Source organism: Pogona vitticeps, chromosome 4 (assembly GCF_051106095.1).
Source record: "Pogona vitticeps strain Pit_001003342236 chromosome 4, PviZW2.1, whole genome shotgun sequence".
In the NCBI taxonomy this organism is placed as follows: Eukaryota; Metazoa; Chordata; class Lepidosauria; order Squamata; family Agamidae; genus Pogona; species Pogona vitticeps.
The window spans coordinates 130,072,528-130,089,637 of NC_135786.1; the positions used below are offsets into that span (position 1 = coordinate 130,072,528).

At 40.9% G+C, this 17,110-nt stretch overlaps 1 protein-coding gene and 1 pseudogene across 2 annotated transcripts; both read right to left on the minus strand.

The window, feature by feature from the left end:
- Positions 1-94: 94 nt before the first annotated feature.
- LOC144589112 (protocadherin gamma-A6 pseudogene) lies at positions 95-3,668 on the minus strand (annotated as a pseudogene). Its single transcript, XR_013545011.1, has one exon. The product of XR_013545011.1 is annotated as a protocadherin gamma-A6 pseudogene (transcript).
- Positions 3,669-10,892: 7,224 nt separating this feature from the next.
- On the minus strand, positions 10,893-15,277 carry LOC140706790 (protocadherin gamma-A10). The gene has a single exon (XM_072998371.2). It carries the CDS (start codon positions 13,503-13,505, stop codon positions 10,893-10,895), a length of 2,613 nt encoding a protein of 870 aa, XP_072854472.2. The 5' UTR covers positions 13,506-15,277.
- Between the last annotated feature and the right edge of the window lie 1,833 nt (positions 15,278-17,110).

Genomic DNA, 17,110 nt, shown 5'->3' on the forward strand with positions numbered 1-17,110 from the left:
GAGCAAAACAGGTGCCAATAAAGAAACAGAGTACTAATACTTGAAACAGGAGAGAAGCACTAACACTACTAATTTTAAACTAAAATATATATATTCAAATGCTCACCTGAGTGGCAGCTGCTTCCTCCTGAAAGATATTCAGATCACCAGTTATTAACAAAGGATCCGGTTTATTAGCAGCCTGCTGTGGTGTCAGTGTATTTGTACAGCTTCCAATAGGAAAAAGAATCTGGGAGAGCCTTTTCTGAGAGCCTGAAGTCAATGAAACTTCATGGCAATAAGACTGAAGGAACGCTCGGACTCCGTCGATTCCCACAAACTGGGAGACAGGAACACCGCTGAAACGCACACTTCCATTGTCACAGAATTGAGATTTTCTCCATTTATGCAATCTGATGGCGAGCAAAACCAGGAGGAAGGTGAAGAACAAGCAGGAGACAAAAGCCACAGCAACCACCAGATAGTATGTGAGGTCTGAAGGAGAATCGACAGGAGCTGAGATGCGGTTCAAATCAGTCAATACGTCAGGGAAACTGTCAGCGAGTACCACTGTAATTGTGACTGAGGCAGAAAGAGATGGTTGCCCATTGTCCTTGACTAAAATCACTAGGCTTTGCTTGAGGGCGTCTTTCTCCAGGAAGAAGCGGGCTGTCCTGATCTCTCCAGTGTGGAGTCCCACAGTGAAAAGCCCTGGCTCTGTGGCCTTGATCAACTGGTAGGAGAGCCAAGCATTCTGGCCAGAATCTGCATCCACGGCCACCACCTTAGTGACCAGGTAACCAGGCTCTGAGGAGTGAGGGGCCAACTCTATCCCAGTGGAGCCATCGGTGGGAGGGGAAGGGTACAGGATTTCTGGCGCATTGTCATTCTGATCCAGGATGAAGAAGGTCACAGAGACATTGGAGCTGAGGGGTGGGGAGCCTCCATCCTGGGCCTTCACCCAGAAGTTAATCTCTTTAATCTCTTCATAATCTAAGGAGTTTAAGGCATAAACAACCCCAGTCTCAGAGTTAATGGAGAGATAGGAGGATAGAGAGGATTCACCCATCTGATCTTCAATGATGGAGTAACTGATTCTGGCATTCTCTTCCCAATCTGGATCACTTGCTTTTAGGGTACAGATTGAGGCTCCTCTTGCATTGTTTTCCTGGAAATAAGACCCATAGGTTGCTTTCTCAAAGTGTGGTGGATTGTCATTTGTGTCTAGAATCTGAAGTAATATAACAGTAGATACAGAGAGTGATGGAGTCCCATGATCAGTAGCTGTAATAGTGATGCTGTAGTTTGACTTCTCCTCCCGATCAAGGTTGTCACGTGTCACCAAACTGTAGAACCTATCTAGAGATTTTTTCAGCTGGAATGGGAGGTTGCTGGGAATTGAGCAAGTGACCTCCCCGTTGATTCCTGAATCTTCATCTCGCACATTTAAAACAGCAATTATGGTTCCTAGTAATGAATTTTCCAAGATGGTATTGATGGAAAAGGTTATAGCTAGTTGAGGTGCATTATCATTAATATCCACAACTATAATGACAACTTTTGACCAATCACTCAGTCCTCCTCCATCCTCAGCACTCACCTCAAATTCATATGAGGATGCTTCCTCATAGTCAAGATTCCCTATCAGGGTTACTATACCAGTTGTTGAGTTTAATAAAAACATTTTGGATACCTTGTTTGTGATTTTTTTGAAAGAGTACTTTACCTCTCCATTGGTTCCTTCATCCAGATCCGTGGCTCTTACTGTAACCACTGTGGACCATTTGGGTATGTTTTCTTTGATACTCACTTCATAGAATGCTTGGCTGAAAATGGGTGCATTATCATTTGTATCTAGCACAAAGATGGAGATTTGCGCTGTGCCAGTTTTGATTGGATCACCTCCATCAGCAGCTGTAAGGATCATATCATAAACTGATTGGTCCTCTCGGTCCAGATTTTTTTCCAGCACCAGCTCAGCAAATCTGGCACCATTTTCTCTTATTTGCACATCAAGGGAAAAATGACTACTGCCTGTGAGTTGGTAACTCTGTATTGAATTTATGCCCAGATCTGGGTCTTGAGCTTCACGTAAAGGAAACCGAGATCCAGGAGCAGAAATCTCACTGATTTTCAGTTCCTGTTTTCCTGATGTGAAGTGAGGAGCATTATCATTTATATCAGTAATTTCCACTTCAATGCTATAGATTTCTATTTTGCTCTCAATTATAACCTCAAAAATTAACAGGCACTTCTCTGTTTCACCACAGATTTCTTCTCTGTCTATTCTCTCAGAGATTTGTAAATAACCATTATGGTAGTTCAGAGTAAAATACTGAATCGTACCTTTGCTGTTAACAATCCGTAGTCCATGATCCGAAAGATGATTTCCATCTATTCCTAGATCCATTGCAATATTCCCCACGAAAGAGCCTTTTTGCATCTCTTCAGGAATGGAATAATGAATATTTCCAGAAACTGCTTTCCAAACAAGCACCATTATGAGGCACTGTACGATTTTCTCTTTAGAGATCCACAACCTCTGAGCTTCTCCCATTCTCTTGCAACAAGATAGATATCACTGGCTGCAGCTCAGAAGCTCTAGGGTCTGAAGATCTGTATTATTATCTTAACTAAATGTTGCATTACGTCCTCTGCAGTGTCTTTTCTGACATTTCATATACTGCTAGGGAATTGCAGGCTGAGCTGCTTGAAGTTCTGACTGTGTTCCTCTGCCAGACTGGTGAATACCGACACCCAGAGGCTAAACTGAAAACTGTGCATGATCTCTTCCATGATTTTACTTTTATATTTGGCACCACTGAATTCTTCTCTTAATTAAAAAACCAACAACCTACCTTGTCTTCACACACATACACACCTCTTTAATTACAGTTTAATTACCTTTTCTGTGTAGTTTGCTTACCTCATCAACAAAGAGCCCATAATTCCAAATCCATTGTTCAGGACAAGTAATTTACGTGAAGCTAAAATGGACCTTTATCCTTTTATAGTCCTAGTCATTGTGAAGTACAAGTCCAGAGAAAGATTAAATCAACCAAGCTTACGTCTTTTGTGAAATCTCAGGTCTCAGCGGCATTTGGAGGTTTGCATATTTGTAGGCCAGATTCATATTGCTTATGCATTCCACCATAACTGTAATGGTGCAAAGCACAGTGGCAAATTGTATTTTCCAAGTGCAAAGCCAAAGAGTTGGCATGCAACAAGGAATACAAGCAATGACTCCTTGAGTAGTGGCAATTTGCTGCTATAATTTATGCCATTGCATTTATACTGGTGTACACCAGCAACACTTTTCTGGCTGTTATTACTTAGCTACATTATAATTCTGCCTTTCCTCCAATGTGCAGATGTCTTCCACATTTCACTTTTACTAAACAGCCTTATAAAGTAGGTCAGACTGTGAGGGAGTAACTAACTCAGGTTCATTCAGTGAGTTCCAAGGCTGAGTGGGTACTTCAATGCACCATATCTCATTCCAAAATTGTAACCATGAAATGCTTTGGTTTAATTTTATTCAAAGAAAAATCAGGACAAACTTTTTAAAAATGGTTCCCCTCAGACTCTCAAAAAGAGACTGTAGCGTTCTCCATTTATTAGATCTATGGTTCGTGTTATATTATGTAATGGTTTATGTTTGTTATGTAATATAATGGTTTATGAATATTCATGTTGCTGAGAGGCGGAGCCGAGAAAGATGCTATAAGAGGCGGAGTCTGAGTCAGTCAGTTAGAGTCAGAAAGAGTCAGGCAGAGAGAAAAGCCAGACAGAGTGATAGAGTGTGTAGTTTGGGAAATTTAGATGTGATTAGCTACTGAAGATGTTTATGAATCTCTGTAATCAATAAACCAAAGTTTTATTTAAAAGAGCTTGAAGTGTGGACCTGAATCTTTCTGAAGTAATGGTGATTAGAGATCACCTGGTGACAGCAAGTGTAAAAGAACAGAGTGCTTGGCTTCGTGTGCTCTGAGGCTTGATGGTCAAACAAGGGGCACGAGGGTGGACGCCAGAGACTTTTCTAGATTTGTTATAAGTCCAGTTCTTTGCCATCATGTTTGAAATCAATACCTGACATACAGTGTTTTCCTCAACCACCTGAGGTCTGAAAAAAGGTTAAATCGTACTCAGATTTAGGTAGCACTGATCTGTCCTTTTGCAGATTCAATGATCAAGACAACTGCAGCAAGAAAAATGTAATTCTCAACCTCCGTCAAGCAGCATACACTAGAACAGTGGATCTACAGGAGCTGGGATACTGTTTTGATTTCAAGTACTTAACTGAGACTTAAGAAGTGTGTCATCTTTGATCCAAGCCACTAGTTTTTGCTTGAGGACATCTTTCTCTGCTCTGATTTTCTCAGCAAGGACATACAAAGTGAAGAATCCACATCCACTGCCACCATCATAGTGACCAAGTAACCCAGCTCAGAGGAGTGAGGCACCAGCTGTATCTCAATGTGCCGTCATTCTGATCCACAATTAAGAACTGGAGATCCTTGAATTGAGTGCTGGGAAGCCTCAGTCCTGGGCCTTGATATAGGACTGAATCTCTCATAATTTTTATAGTTGAAGATTCTCAAGGCATAGAAAGCTCAACTCTCTAAGTTAATAGGATTATCTGGCCTTCAAGAACAGAAGAAGTGATATTGGAGTTCTCCTCCCAATCTAGATCACCTGCTTTCAAGAAAAAATTGTAGGCCACCTTCTAGTTGCCTATAAGATCTTAAATGCAGCCCAGATGCACAGAATATACAGAATTATCCTTCCTCTCTAAATCAAAGGCAGGATCAAGATGGTTGAAGAAAGCTTTGTCTGATGTCATTGACAATGATGTTATAGACAACTACTACTCCCCAACTACTTTTCTAGCAGTAGTCACAATGTAATAATTATCAAGTTTTCCTTAGTTAGATAAGGACTTTGGTAGAAAAAAAACATATGACTTTCTCATAAATCCTGAATCTTCATCCTATGTCTTTAACAAATGAAAGGCAGATATGTCCCGTGGGGTAGCCATGTTAGTCTTTTTGTTTGTTAAATCAAAACAACAAAGGGATTTCCAGTGCCTTATAGATTACCTAAATAATGCATTCAAAGAAATGGACTACAGTCCACAAAAGCTTCGTTCAAATAAAGGCCCAAATCGTCTTGCCTAGTTATGCTGGCATAACACAAATGGTGTAACTTTTGGAGGTAAGTTGCTTTATGTTAAGAAACTATAGATTTTGTCTGCTGCATACTGAGTCATGTGTCTCAGCATGCTGCTGATAACATCTGTAGTGGTTTCTTAACCTGACACAATTATGGTAATCTCCAAAAAGTATGCAATTTGTGTAGCTACGTAAGAGGATTTTGACCCAGATGTGTTCATCTTTAAGGTGTCACAAGGCCAATTTAATTCCCTATCAAGAACCTTCAAAAATTCAGCTAACCAATTGCCTCATAACTATTTCAAGGCTTTATCATTAGTATCATTTTTTGATATATCAAATAATCATTGCCCTTCAGTGCCTTTAATTAATAAACTACGTATTTGTCACGTACCACTTTTTCCATAACAATTGTTTTTGTCTGTTTCTGAGGGTACACTGAAATTCTGAGAAGCTTTGTCATCTAAAGGAAGTCATCAATTTTTGTTGATTCCTCCATTCAAGCCAGCGGCTTTCACTGTGACTTACTGGGCAGCAAGGACGGACAACTTCCAGAGGTCTCAGAGAGCCATATTCACTACTGAACTCTATCTGTGTCAAAAAATATATATCTCTTTAATGTTTTTTTAAATTTAAAACCTCCATGAACATCCACTACCAATTTCTTTCTTAAAATTTGAGGTTCCCATGTTGGGCTGCTGAGGAGCCCTGAAACATAGTAAGTCATGTCTCCTAAAGGGCACAAGAGCCTTATCAAATAGTGTTTAAAAAAACAAGTTCAAAATGTTTGGATTGTGGAGCCTGGGGGCTCACAGTGGTGCTGGGGAATGCATTTGGGCTCTTAGTAATCTACCTGCGGGCTGTGGGTCACAGCCACTTCTGCTATCTAGACTATGAGCACATTACATTCTTTGTTCACTGTGGATATTGGTTGCCCAAAAGTGTGTGCCGAAGCATTTGCACGAAAAGAAATCATGCAGATTTGAATAGCGTCAGATATGGCTGACATTGAGGATGACATCACAATGTAAGTTATCTCACCACCTATGCTTCTAAAACAGGAATGAAACTGTACACACATAAAGAGGAGGAGGAGCAAATGCATGCCACTCCTACTTTCTGCCTGCTTTACCAGCAGGATCCCAGCGGGTTTTGGGAAAAGGCAGGGCATTTTGAGTGTGGATTATTTCAGTTTTGCTGCAGCATGCTCCAACATCATCATACAACTACAGAGCTGGAAGGGACCCTATGGATCATCAAGTCCAGTCCTTGTCAAGAAAGCACAGTGGGGAATCAAACGCCCAACCTCTGCCTCCGTAGCCGGAGACCTGTACCATAGCTATCCAGCCATTAGCCTTCTGGAATAGAATAATGTAATTCTGAGCATGTAGATATATCTTTATAGAGAGGTTGACAGAAGAGAGCATGATAGCATGTTGAGTAGTATATTTAGACTCCTAGTTTGGATGGTACCAGAAAGACAAAATACTGAGACGTTTTCTCACATTTATTGAAATTTGAGATCACTACAGGTTTCTCAATGGAGCCAGGTTGTTGTTTGGACCAATTGGGGAAAGGAACTATTTCCGAAGTGGACAAGTTGGCTAGAAAAGTTATTCCAGCTCAATAATATTTATAATATCAATAATACCAATAATACTAACAGCAGCCTAAATTAGGAACTTCTTTTTGTATTTTGTAAATAAGTCCAAACCTATTCAGGGTTTCTCTACAGGAGTGTGTGGAATCAGACTCCTAGAGGCATGTGGAATATAAAATTTTGTCACATTTGTTGTTGTTATGTACCATTAAGTCACCTCTGACTTACAATGGCCCTATGAATGACTGATCTCTAATATATTCTGTCCTTGACAGTCCTGCTGAGCTCTTGTAAACAAAAACCCCTGGTTCCATATTGTCTTAACAGTAGCTTTTTGTCCGCAATACAGGTTATCTGTGCATCAGCACAATTAAGTGCTGAGGTATGGGAAACTTCTGCTTAAAGGTTGTAGCTGCATTCTGTTCGAGTGACGTGCATACACTCCTGGCTGGAAGTGGCAGCTGCCAGCAGGCGGGGTAACCCCTTATTCTGCCGTTTCACTTACAGGTAGAGCATAAGATCAAAGAGTTATTCAGCCAATCCTAGTTGCGATTAGGTAACTAGTACAGTGGTGCCTCGCTAGACAGTTACCCCGCATGACAGTTTTTTCGCTAGACATTGACTTTTTGCAATCGTTATAGCGATTCGCAAAACAGTGATTCCTATGGGGGAATTTCGCTGGACAATGTTTGGTCCCTGCTTCGCAAACCAATTTTCACTAGACAACAATTTTGACAGCTCCCTCCATGATTGCAAAATGGGTATTTTCGGGGTCTAAGCTTTGCAAGACAGCTATTTAAACAGCTGATCGGTGGTTCGCAAAGTGGCTTTCCTATGGCCAATCTTCGCTAGACAATGACAATTCTTCCCCATTGGAATGCATTAAATAGGTTTCCAATGGGGAAATGCTTTTTGCTAGATGATGATTTTGCTAAACAGTGATTTCAGTGGAACGGATTATCATCATCTAGCAAGGCACCACTGTATCCTATCTGATAAAGAAGGTTGACCACTGAAGAACTGGTGCTTTTGAATTGTGGTGCTGAAGGAGACTCTTGAGAGTTCCCTGGACTGCAAGGAGATCAAATGTATCCATTCTGAAGGAAATAAACCCTGAGCGCTCACTGGAATGACAGATTCTGAAGCTGAGGTTTCAATACTCTGGCCATCTCATGAGAAGAGAAGACTTCCTGGAAAACATCCTGATGTTGGGAAAATGTGAAGGCAAGAGAAGGGAACGACACAGGACAAGATGAATGGACAGTGTCATTGAAGCTACCAACATGAATTTGACCCAACTCCGGGAGGCAGTGGAAGACAGAAGGGCCTGGAGTGCTCTGGTCCATGGGGTCACGAAGAGTCGGATGGGACTACATGGCTGAACAACAATCCTATCTGAATTCTAACAACATATGTACCATGTAACTCATACAAAGTCAATAAAAAGAACTTTCAGGGCATTGTCTGTAGGTTCCATTGACTTGGACATCCATTGTCGACTCCTTTGTTCTTTCTCTAAGGCAATTAGCTTTCCTTTGTTCCATGATCCCCCACACTGAGGCAGATGGATTTATTTTGGGACAACGCATAGTTTCTCATGATCCATGAAATCAAATTCTCTTTAATTTTCAGCCATGCTGGGTGAGGCTGTACCCCTCTCACATGTGACTTTGCCCACACACATAATTACCCCCTGCATGGAGTTCTGTCATGACCAGAACCAAAAGGGCTGAAAACTATTGCTGTCAGTGTGTGGAGGAGGAGGAAGGCTGTGCAGAAGGCAGGAGAGTTGTTCACACTTGCGCAGGCATGCACCTTAGAGGGAACCTTCGTTACACCATAATAAACTTTTTGCATTATATTTTTGCTCTTTTCCTAAGCATTTCTGGCTGCCATTTGCAACTGACAGTTTCAAGAAATAGCTATAAAATATCTATAAAATTTTGGTAGATATTGCAGTATGATTTCTCAATGTGACACTTTAAAATCACGAAACAAAATACTGGGGTCACTCAAAGGGTATTATTTCATTGACATGTTCCCTAATCTTTGGAACCACTTCACTTGATAAGACAGAGTGGTTTGCAAGCCTGAGCAGACATGATTTGCAAGAAAAGAAGAGCTATTCCTACATGCTATGCATCAATATCAATCATATTATAAAAAGTTTAAACCATGTGTTGGACTACTGGAGATGTACTAATATCTAAAGCATCTCTGTTACCCAAACTATTGTTCAAATGATGTGTAGCTAAGTAATACCCAGTCCTGCCTCTTTTCCGACTCCATCAAGATAATGATAACAGCTACTACTACTGCATACGAATATTGCGGCCGACAGCTGATGAAAGCAAATAGTGTTGTGAACTGCCTAAAAGCTTGTGTTCTAGTCCAGAAAATCAGTGGTCTTTCAAGATGTGTGTTATGTGTTGTCAGGCCATAATACTAAGTGGGAATTAACACCAATTTTCCTGAATATTAGTCCATCACTATATTGATTGCAACAGACAAGGTATCAATGACAATGTGTACTATTTCTGTAGATTATGAAATACAAGCAGGAAACAGTTTTCACAACAGGTTACTTAAGAGCTTTCAGGCCGGAGCTGCCCCTGGGACCGCACCAGACCATCGTGCCTACACCCAGAAGGAGCCAAAGATCATCTGCCGGCCATAGCTCACTGTGTGAGAGGCAGTGAGTCTGTGGTTGGGCCCCTACTGGATCTCCCTCTGTGGTTACAGGCCTTGCGGCCTGCTGCTCCTGGCTGCCTCACCCCCTCTCAACATCAACCACCTGGCCTAGGGGGAGAGAGAGCTTTCAGGCCGGAGCTGCCCCTGGGACCGCACCAGACCATCGTGCCTACACCCAGAAGGAGCCAAAGATCATCTGCCGGCCATAGCTCACTGTGTGAGAGGCAGTGAGTCTGTGGTTGGGCCCCTACTGGATCTCCCTCTGTGGTTACAGGCCTTGCGGCCTGCTGCTCCTGGCTGCCTCACCCCCTCTCAACATCAACCACCTGGCCTAGGGGGAGAGAGAGCTTACAGGCCGGAGCTGCCCCTTGGACCGCACCAGACCATCGTGCCTACACCCAGAAGGAGCCAAAGATCATCTGCCGGCCATAGCTCACTGTGTGAGAGGCAGTGAGTCTGTGGTTGGGCCCCTACTGGATCTCCCTCTGTGGTTACAGGCCTTGCGGCCTGCTGCTCCTGGCTGCCTCACCCCCTCTCAACATCAACCACCTGGCCTAGGGGGAGAGAGAGCTTTCAGGCCGGAGCTGCCCCTGGGACCGCACCAGACCATCGTGCCTACACCCAGAAGGAGCCAAAGATCATCTGCCGGCCATAGCTCACTGTGTGAGAGGCAGTGAGTCTGTGGTTGGGCCCCTACTGGATCTCCCTCTGTGGTTACAGGCCTTGCGGCCTGCTGCTCCTGGCTGCCTCACCCCCTCTCAACATCAACCACCTGGCCTAGGGGGAGAGAGAGCTTACAGGCCGGAGCTGCCCCTGGGACCGCACCAGACCATCGTGCCTACACCCAGAAGGAGCCAAAGATCATCTGCCGGCCATTAAGAGCCTCGTGGCGCAGTGGTTAAAACGCTGTACTGCAGCTAAAACTGTGCTCACGACCTGGGGTTCAAATCCCAGGTAGCCGGCTCAAGGTTGACTCAGCCTTCCATCCTTCCGAGGTCGGTAAAATGAGTACCCAGCTTGCTGGGGGGGCAATGTGTAGCCTTTATAATTAAAATTGTAAACCGCCCGGAGAGTGCTTGTAGCGCTATGGGGCGGTATATAAATCCAATAAATAAATAAATAAATAAATAAATAAATAACATTTTTACAAGGAGTGAGTAGAAGATAAGATAGTTAGCAAAGCAATGTGAGAGCTGGCTTTATAATTTAGTCAACATCATGTCTTATTAAAACATAATGGATAAAATGACTACTTTTATCTGAATAAATAAAATAATTGTTTAAATATTTTTTAAAAAGTCAGGTAGACTGCTAAAACATTCTGCCATTAAACCTCCATTACAAAAAGCACCAACAGAGCACCTTGGGATAAAGTTCAAGTAAATGAAGCTTATCAAACCTAGATAAGAACTTGGTTTATGTGGTTTAACATAAAATGGAGGCATTAAAGTTTACATGCTTACCTGGGTGGCAGCTGCTTCCTCCTGAAAGATATTCAGATCACCAGTTATTAACAAAGGATCCGGTTTATTAGCAGCCTGCTGTGGTGTCAGTGTATTCGTACAGCTTCCAATAGGAAAAAGAATCTGGGAGAGCCTTTTCTGAGAGCCTGAAGTCAATGAAACTTCATGGCAATAAGACTGAAGGAACGCTCGGACTCCGTCGATTCCCACAAACTGGGAGACAGGAACACCACTGAAACGCACACTTCCATTGTCACAGAATTGAGATTTTCTCCATTTATGCAATCTGATGGCGAGCAAAACAAGGAGGAAGGTGAAGAACAAACAGGAGACAAAAGCCACAGCAACCACCAGATAGTACGTGAGGTCTGAAGGAGGATCGACAGGAGTTGAGATGCGGTTTAAATCAGTCAATACGTCAGGGAAACTGTCAGCCAGTACCACTGTGATTGTGACTGAGGCAGAAAGAGACGGTTGCCCATTGTCCTTCACCAAAATCACCAGGCTTTGCTTGAGGGCGTCCCTCTCCAGGAAGTAGCGGGCTGTCCTGATCTCTCCAGTGTGGAGTCCTACACTGAAAAGTCCTGGCTCTGTGGCCTTGATCAACTGGTAGGAGAGCCAAGCATTCTGGCCAGAATCTGCATCTACAGCCACCACTTTAGTAACCAGGTAACCAGGCTCTGAGGAGTGAGGGGCCAACTCTATCCCAGTGGAGCCATCGGTGGGAGGGGAAGGGTACAGGATTTCTGGCGCATTGTCATTCTGATCCAGGATGAAAAGGGTTACAGAGACATTGGAGCTGAGGGGTGGGGAGCCTCCATCCTGCGCCTTCACCCGGAAGTTAATCTCTTTAATCTCTTCATAATCAAAGGGGCACAGAGCATAAACAACCCCAGTTTCAGAATTAATGGAGAGGTAGGAGGAGAGAGTTGAGTCACTAATGCCTCCTTCAATTATTGAAAAAGTGACTGTGGCATTTTCCATGAAATCAGGATCGTTTGCTTTTATGTGACAAACCGGCTGACCTCTGGAGTTATTCTCAGTTACATAAGAAGTATATTGTGTTTTGCCAAAGACTGGGGCATTATCATTTACATCTGAAATTTCAATAAATAGCACCGCAGTTGCTGACAATGGAGGGTTTCCTCTGTCTGCAGCACTGATTGTTATGCTGTAATTTGATATCTCTTCTCTGTCAAGGTCTCCGTCAGTCATCAGATGGTAATAGTTATCAAATGATTTCTCTAAATGGAAGGGAAGAGTTGTAGGAATTGAACATATGACTTCTCCATTCTCACCCACATCTTTGTCCTGTATGTTCAGTAGAGCAACCACCGTTCCCAAGGAGCTTCCTTCACTGATTGAATTAAAAATGGTGGTGACTGTTATTTGAGGGATATTGTCATTAACATCATTAACCATTATTATCACTTTTGTCCTGTCAGAGAGGCCTCCATTATCCTTTGCCTGAATGCTGATTTCATATAAGGTATTTTCTTCATAGTCCAGCTTCCCTGTTGTTGATATTTCCCCGCTTCTTGAATTTATTTCGAAGAGCTGTGATGCTTTCTCTTTTATTTTGAGGAAAGTGTATGTCACCTCAGCATTTGCATCTAGATCTGCATCTGTAGCATTCACAATAAGCAGTATTGAACCTATGGGGACACTTTCCAAAACACTGACTTGATAGAGAGGCTGGTTAAAAACGGGCGCATTGTCATTTACGTCCAGAATTGTTATATAGATTAGCAGAGTGCCTGACCTCACAGGATGTCCACCATCAGTAGCAGTTAGGATGAGAAAGTGAACTGCTTCTTCTTCCCTGTCCAAGGACTTCTCAAGTACCAATTCTGGATATTTGTCCCTATCAGACTTCCTCTGGAGCTTCAAAGAGAAATGCTTGCTGCTGCTCAGATGGTAGTTCTGGAGTGCATAATCTCCGCTGTCAGCATCCTGAGCTTCCTGCAAAGGGAAATGGGTCCCCACAGCTGCTGTTTCGCTTATCTTTAGATCTAAGCGCTCCTGTGCAAATGTTGGAGCATTATCATTTATATCTGTGATCTCAATTTCAACTATGAATAGCTTCATTTTATCCTTAACAAGAACTTCCAGACTTAAAATGCATTTCTCCTCCCACCCACATATTTCATCCCTGTCAATTCTTTCTGAAACATATAAATGTCCATTCTCAAAATTCAAGGTAAAATATGGATGCATACCTTCAGAAATGATGCGAACGCTGCTATCTGACAGCTCCTTCGAGCTAAGTCCCAGATCCTCTGCAATATTCCCTACATATGATCCTTTCTGGAGTTCCTCAGGAATTGAATAGTGGATTTGCCCACCATTTAGCTGCCAAATGATAACCAGAGTAAGCCAGAATAAATCACTGCATTGCTGGAGTCTGAAAGCATGTGCCATTTCAAGTTTTCTAAGACTCCTTTTCTTAGGATTTCCTTTGGACCATGCAGTTCTGTTTCTTTTTTTCTCTAAAACGAATCCTTCTTCTTCCTTGCTTTCAAAGAAAATTCTTTGATTAACATGTGCTGTTTCACCAGGAGTGTATGTGTGCGGGCACACTTTCCTGGCAATGTGCAACATTCAGTTGTCCCTCTTGGATCTCTCCATGCAGTTTGCTATCTCATTGGTGAACAGCGGCACCCAGAGTCTCAAACAAAAAACTACAACAAACGAACAACAGTGAAGATACAGCTTCCCTTTTCGTATGTGTTGCTTGTCTTGTTTTCTATGAAGGCCATAATTTTATTGTCCCTTTTTACTCTACACTTTTCAACTGAACAGTTCAAAAAGGGAAAACTGGTGATGTCTCTTAGCAGCTGTTCTGTGTGAAGTACAATATCAACTACCTGCATACATTACTTTACCGGGGATGCAATACATACACGCTCCATGAAAACTTCAGTTTAAAGCAAAATGTTACATTACAGAAGTTTATTTATTTGTTTTTATTTATTTAATTTATACCCCGCCTATCTGGACCACTGGACCACTCTAGGCGGCAAAAGTATGGAAATGAAATCTACAGATCTTTTGTCACTCAAAACGTGACACATTTATTCAGACTCATTGTCCCTTTTCTATCACAAATTAATACAAGCAGTTAGCTTCATTCTTTGCTTCCCTAAGCAGAAAAGGTCTCTGCTTATTGACAAGTACAGTGGACCCTCGACTTACAGACGGCTCGACTTACAGACTTTTCAAGTTACAGACTTCTCTGTATGCAAAATTTAGATTTGACTTGCAGCCGGAGAATCGACTTACAGATCAGAAAAAACCAAAAATGGAACAAAAATAGAATAAAAACCGCTGGTTATGGGATTAATCGGTTTTCAATGCATTGTAGGTCAATGGAGATTCGACCTACAGACTTTTCAACTTGCAGCCACCATTCCAGTACGGATTAATTCCTTAAGCAGAGGGTCCACTGTAAACTGGTTAAACTAACGTAGACTTCTTTCCCACAAATATAAATCAGTTGAACTGGATTAGTAAAGTTTAGGACTACAGTTAGAATCGCGCTACAAATCTGCTGTTTGGATGTGCTGATACTATCAAAGCCAGTGTTTGAATTCAGCTTCTCCACACCACTACATAGGGAGTAGGATGGCTACTAGTATTATATATACTGTAGTGCCACAATACTGTTGAGGTGTCTTTGTGGCCATCAGCTTGGCATCAGGGTGACTAATCAAAGCTAATCAATGAGGTGCCACTTGCACACATAAAATAAAAATAGTGTGGCTACACCAAAGGGTTTTTCCCCTCTTTGGCCAACTTTCGTACTTTTTAATACTAGAGAATGTGTTGGGAAACAAAAGGCTGTCTCTTGTGGGCAACTTCTGATTAGAATTTTTCCAAAAATAACAGACAAATGTCAACAAAGCACCTTGTATTAACTAAGTTCTCTCAGTGGTGCTCTAAAGAAATCACATCCACTTACAAAGGAAGGAGAACTGCCATTTAAAGCTCTCTCTTAAAGAGACAAATTCGCTTTATATAAGATGCTACAATGTGCTCCCCCCTTGGATGCAAAACACATTACAGGAAGTAAAACCCACAAATAAGCTAGTTCTATTCAAGGGGAGAAGCTAAAAACTCTCAGTTTTGACCCAACAATTGCAGCTCCAAATTGTCAATTTGAGGAAAAGGAACCCAGATGGACATCAGGCTTTCAAAAGGTGAGAGACAGAACTGCAATGGCAGTAAATAATAGGCCTAATGGAAAGGTTGCCAGAAAGAAAGAAATAGCACAATGTGCACCATTAGCATCTTTGAGGGAGATAACATGATACATTGACATCAACTTTTATTATGGGGTAGCTAGAGCCACTATATAATGTAACTAGAAATAAGATCCATCAAAATCAGTAAGACTTATAACTGAGGCCACAAATAAACACTAGGGATAGCGCCTAATTAAGACTGAAAGCACATTAATGTTTCAGAAAGTTGACTGAGGTAGTCTTTCTGAGCTTGTGAAATGAGACTTCAAAGGAATTTCATGTTTATGTTCTGAAGACCATTAATCAAGCTAATAATAATAATAATAATAATAATAATAATAATAATAAGAATAAGAATAAGAATAAGAATAAGAATAAGAATAAGAATAAGAATAATAATAATAATAATAATAATAATAATAATAATAATAATAATAATAATAATAATAATAATAATAATAATAATAATAATAATAATAATAATAACCCACCAAAAACTAATTTGCATGATATTGTAAGTGAGACAATCTCCTGCTATCGCATATTAGTTAAGAATTTCCCTCTTCCAGTCATGTGCTAACTGTGAAACCTGTTTCTCACTTAAGTAGACATGAAAAGATTTTCAGCCTCCATGTATATCATGCCCTCATTTTGAGAAATAATATTAATTGGTGATAAATGCATGTTGGGTAAGTTTAAAATGAAATTAATGCAGTACTTTTTTCTAATTTGAGATTGTTTATGTTTTCCTTCATAAAAAGGTCATATTTTAAAAATGATTTTAGGATGGCATTATTATGCCAATGATACGAAATATATATTTAATGTATATTTTATAAACATTATTTCAATACACAGAAACTAGGTTCTTTATCTTTTGCTTCCTGGTCTTTTGCTTTCTGATCTATTTTGTTTTAGTTCAGAAATGTTAGAAAACACATACATACATGTATACATGTACACAAACACATGTGTGTCTGTGCGTGTCTTTTAATATAAGTAATTTCTACCAGTTTCAACTATCTCTGTTTTGATAGCCTTTAACATGTTAACTAAATAGTTAAACTGAATGATGTGGGTCAAAAGCATATGCATTCAACTATGGTTACATATTTCAGCTGCAATATTGATAACTAAAATTGCTGATCCATAGACTCATTTACCATTTAACTTCTTGCTTCCTTTATAGTCAACAATGTGGTTGTCCTCTCTATCGAGGGAAGAATATCTTTTGAATTGGCCATCTCACCTGGCTCCAAGACAAGTTCAGTCTTTTTAAACAAAGTTTCTTGTTTGCTGATAAACATTACAGGAATTATCAGCACCCCACATAGCCAGTAAGCTTTGTCAAGTGAATCCAGCATTGTCCCAACATACCTTGTATCCCATGTCCTCATATAGCAGTAGGCTGTGAATGGTTAACCTTGTTCAGCCTCTTACTAGTTTGTCCTGGATTGTTACTAAACCTACTGGCTGTGAATCAGCAATTATTTGATATTGAAAAGAGTAGTGTATTCACTCTTCATTCTTATATGATACTAAAGATTCAAAAGGTTCCTTCACCTTTTTTTTCTGATTTGGTTAAAAATGAAAGATGGTAGGAAGCAGATGTATGGAATGAAATATCTACAATACACATTGAATAGGAAATATTAATATACACAGATTGGAGTACATTTTAGAGCTCACTCTATGTTGGTTTGTTATAGTGAGCAGATCCTACCTTTCCACCATTGTGTCCATGCATTGCCATTCAGAGAAACTGTCCAAGGTAGTTACGAACCTTCTTTATATATGTCCTCAAGATGGCAAGTTTGTATTCAACTGGAATCCTAAGCAGTCCACTGTGATTACTTTGCAAAGAGTTTTATGAATACACTTATGTGAATCCATTGAATTCTACCTTCATATGGTCACTTTTGACTGGATAATTTTTCACCATTGTATCCTTGTATACAACTG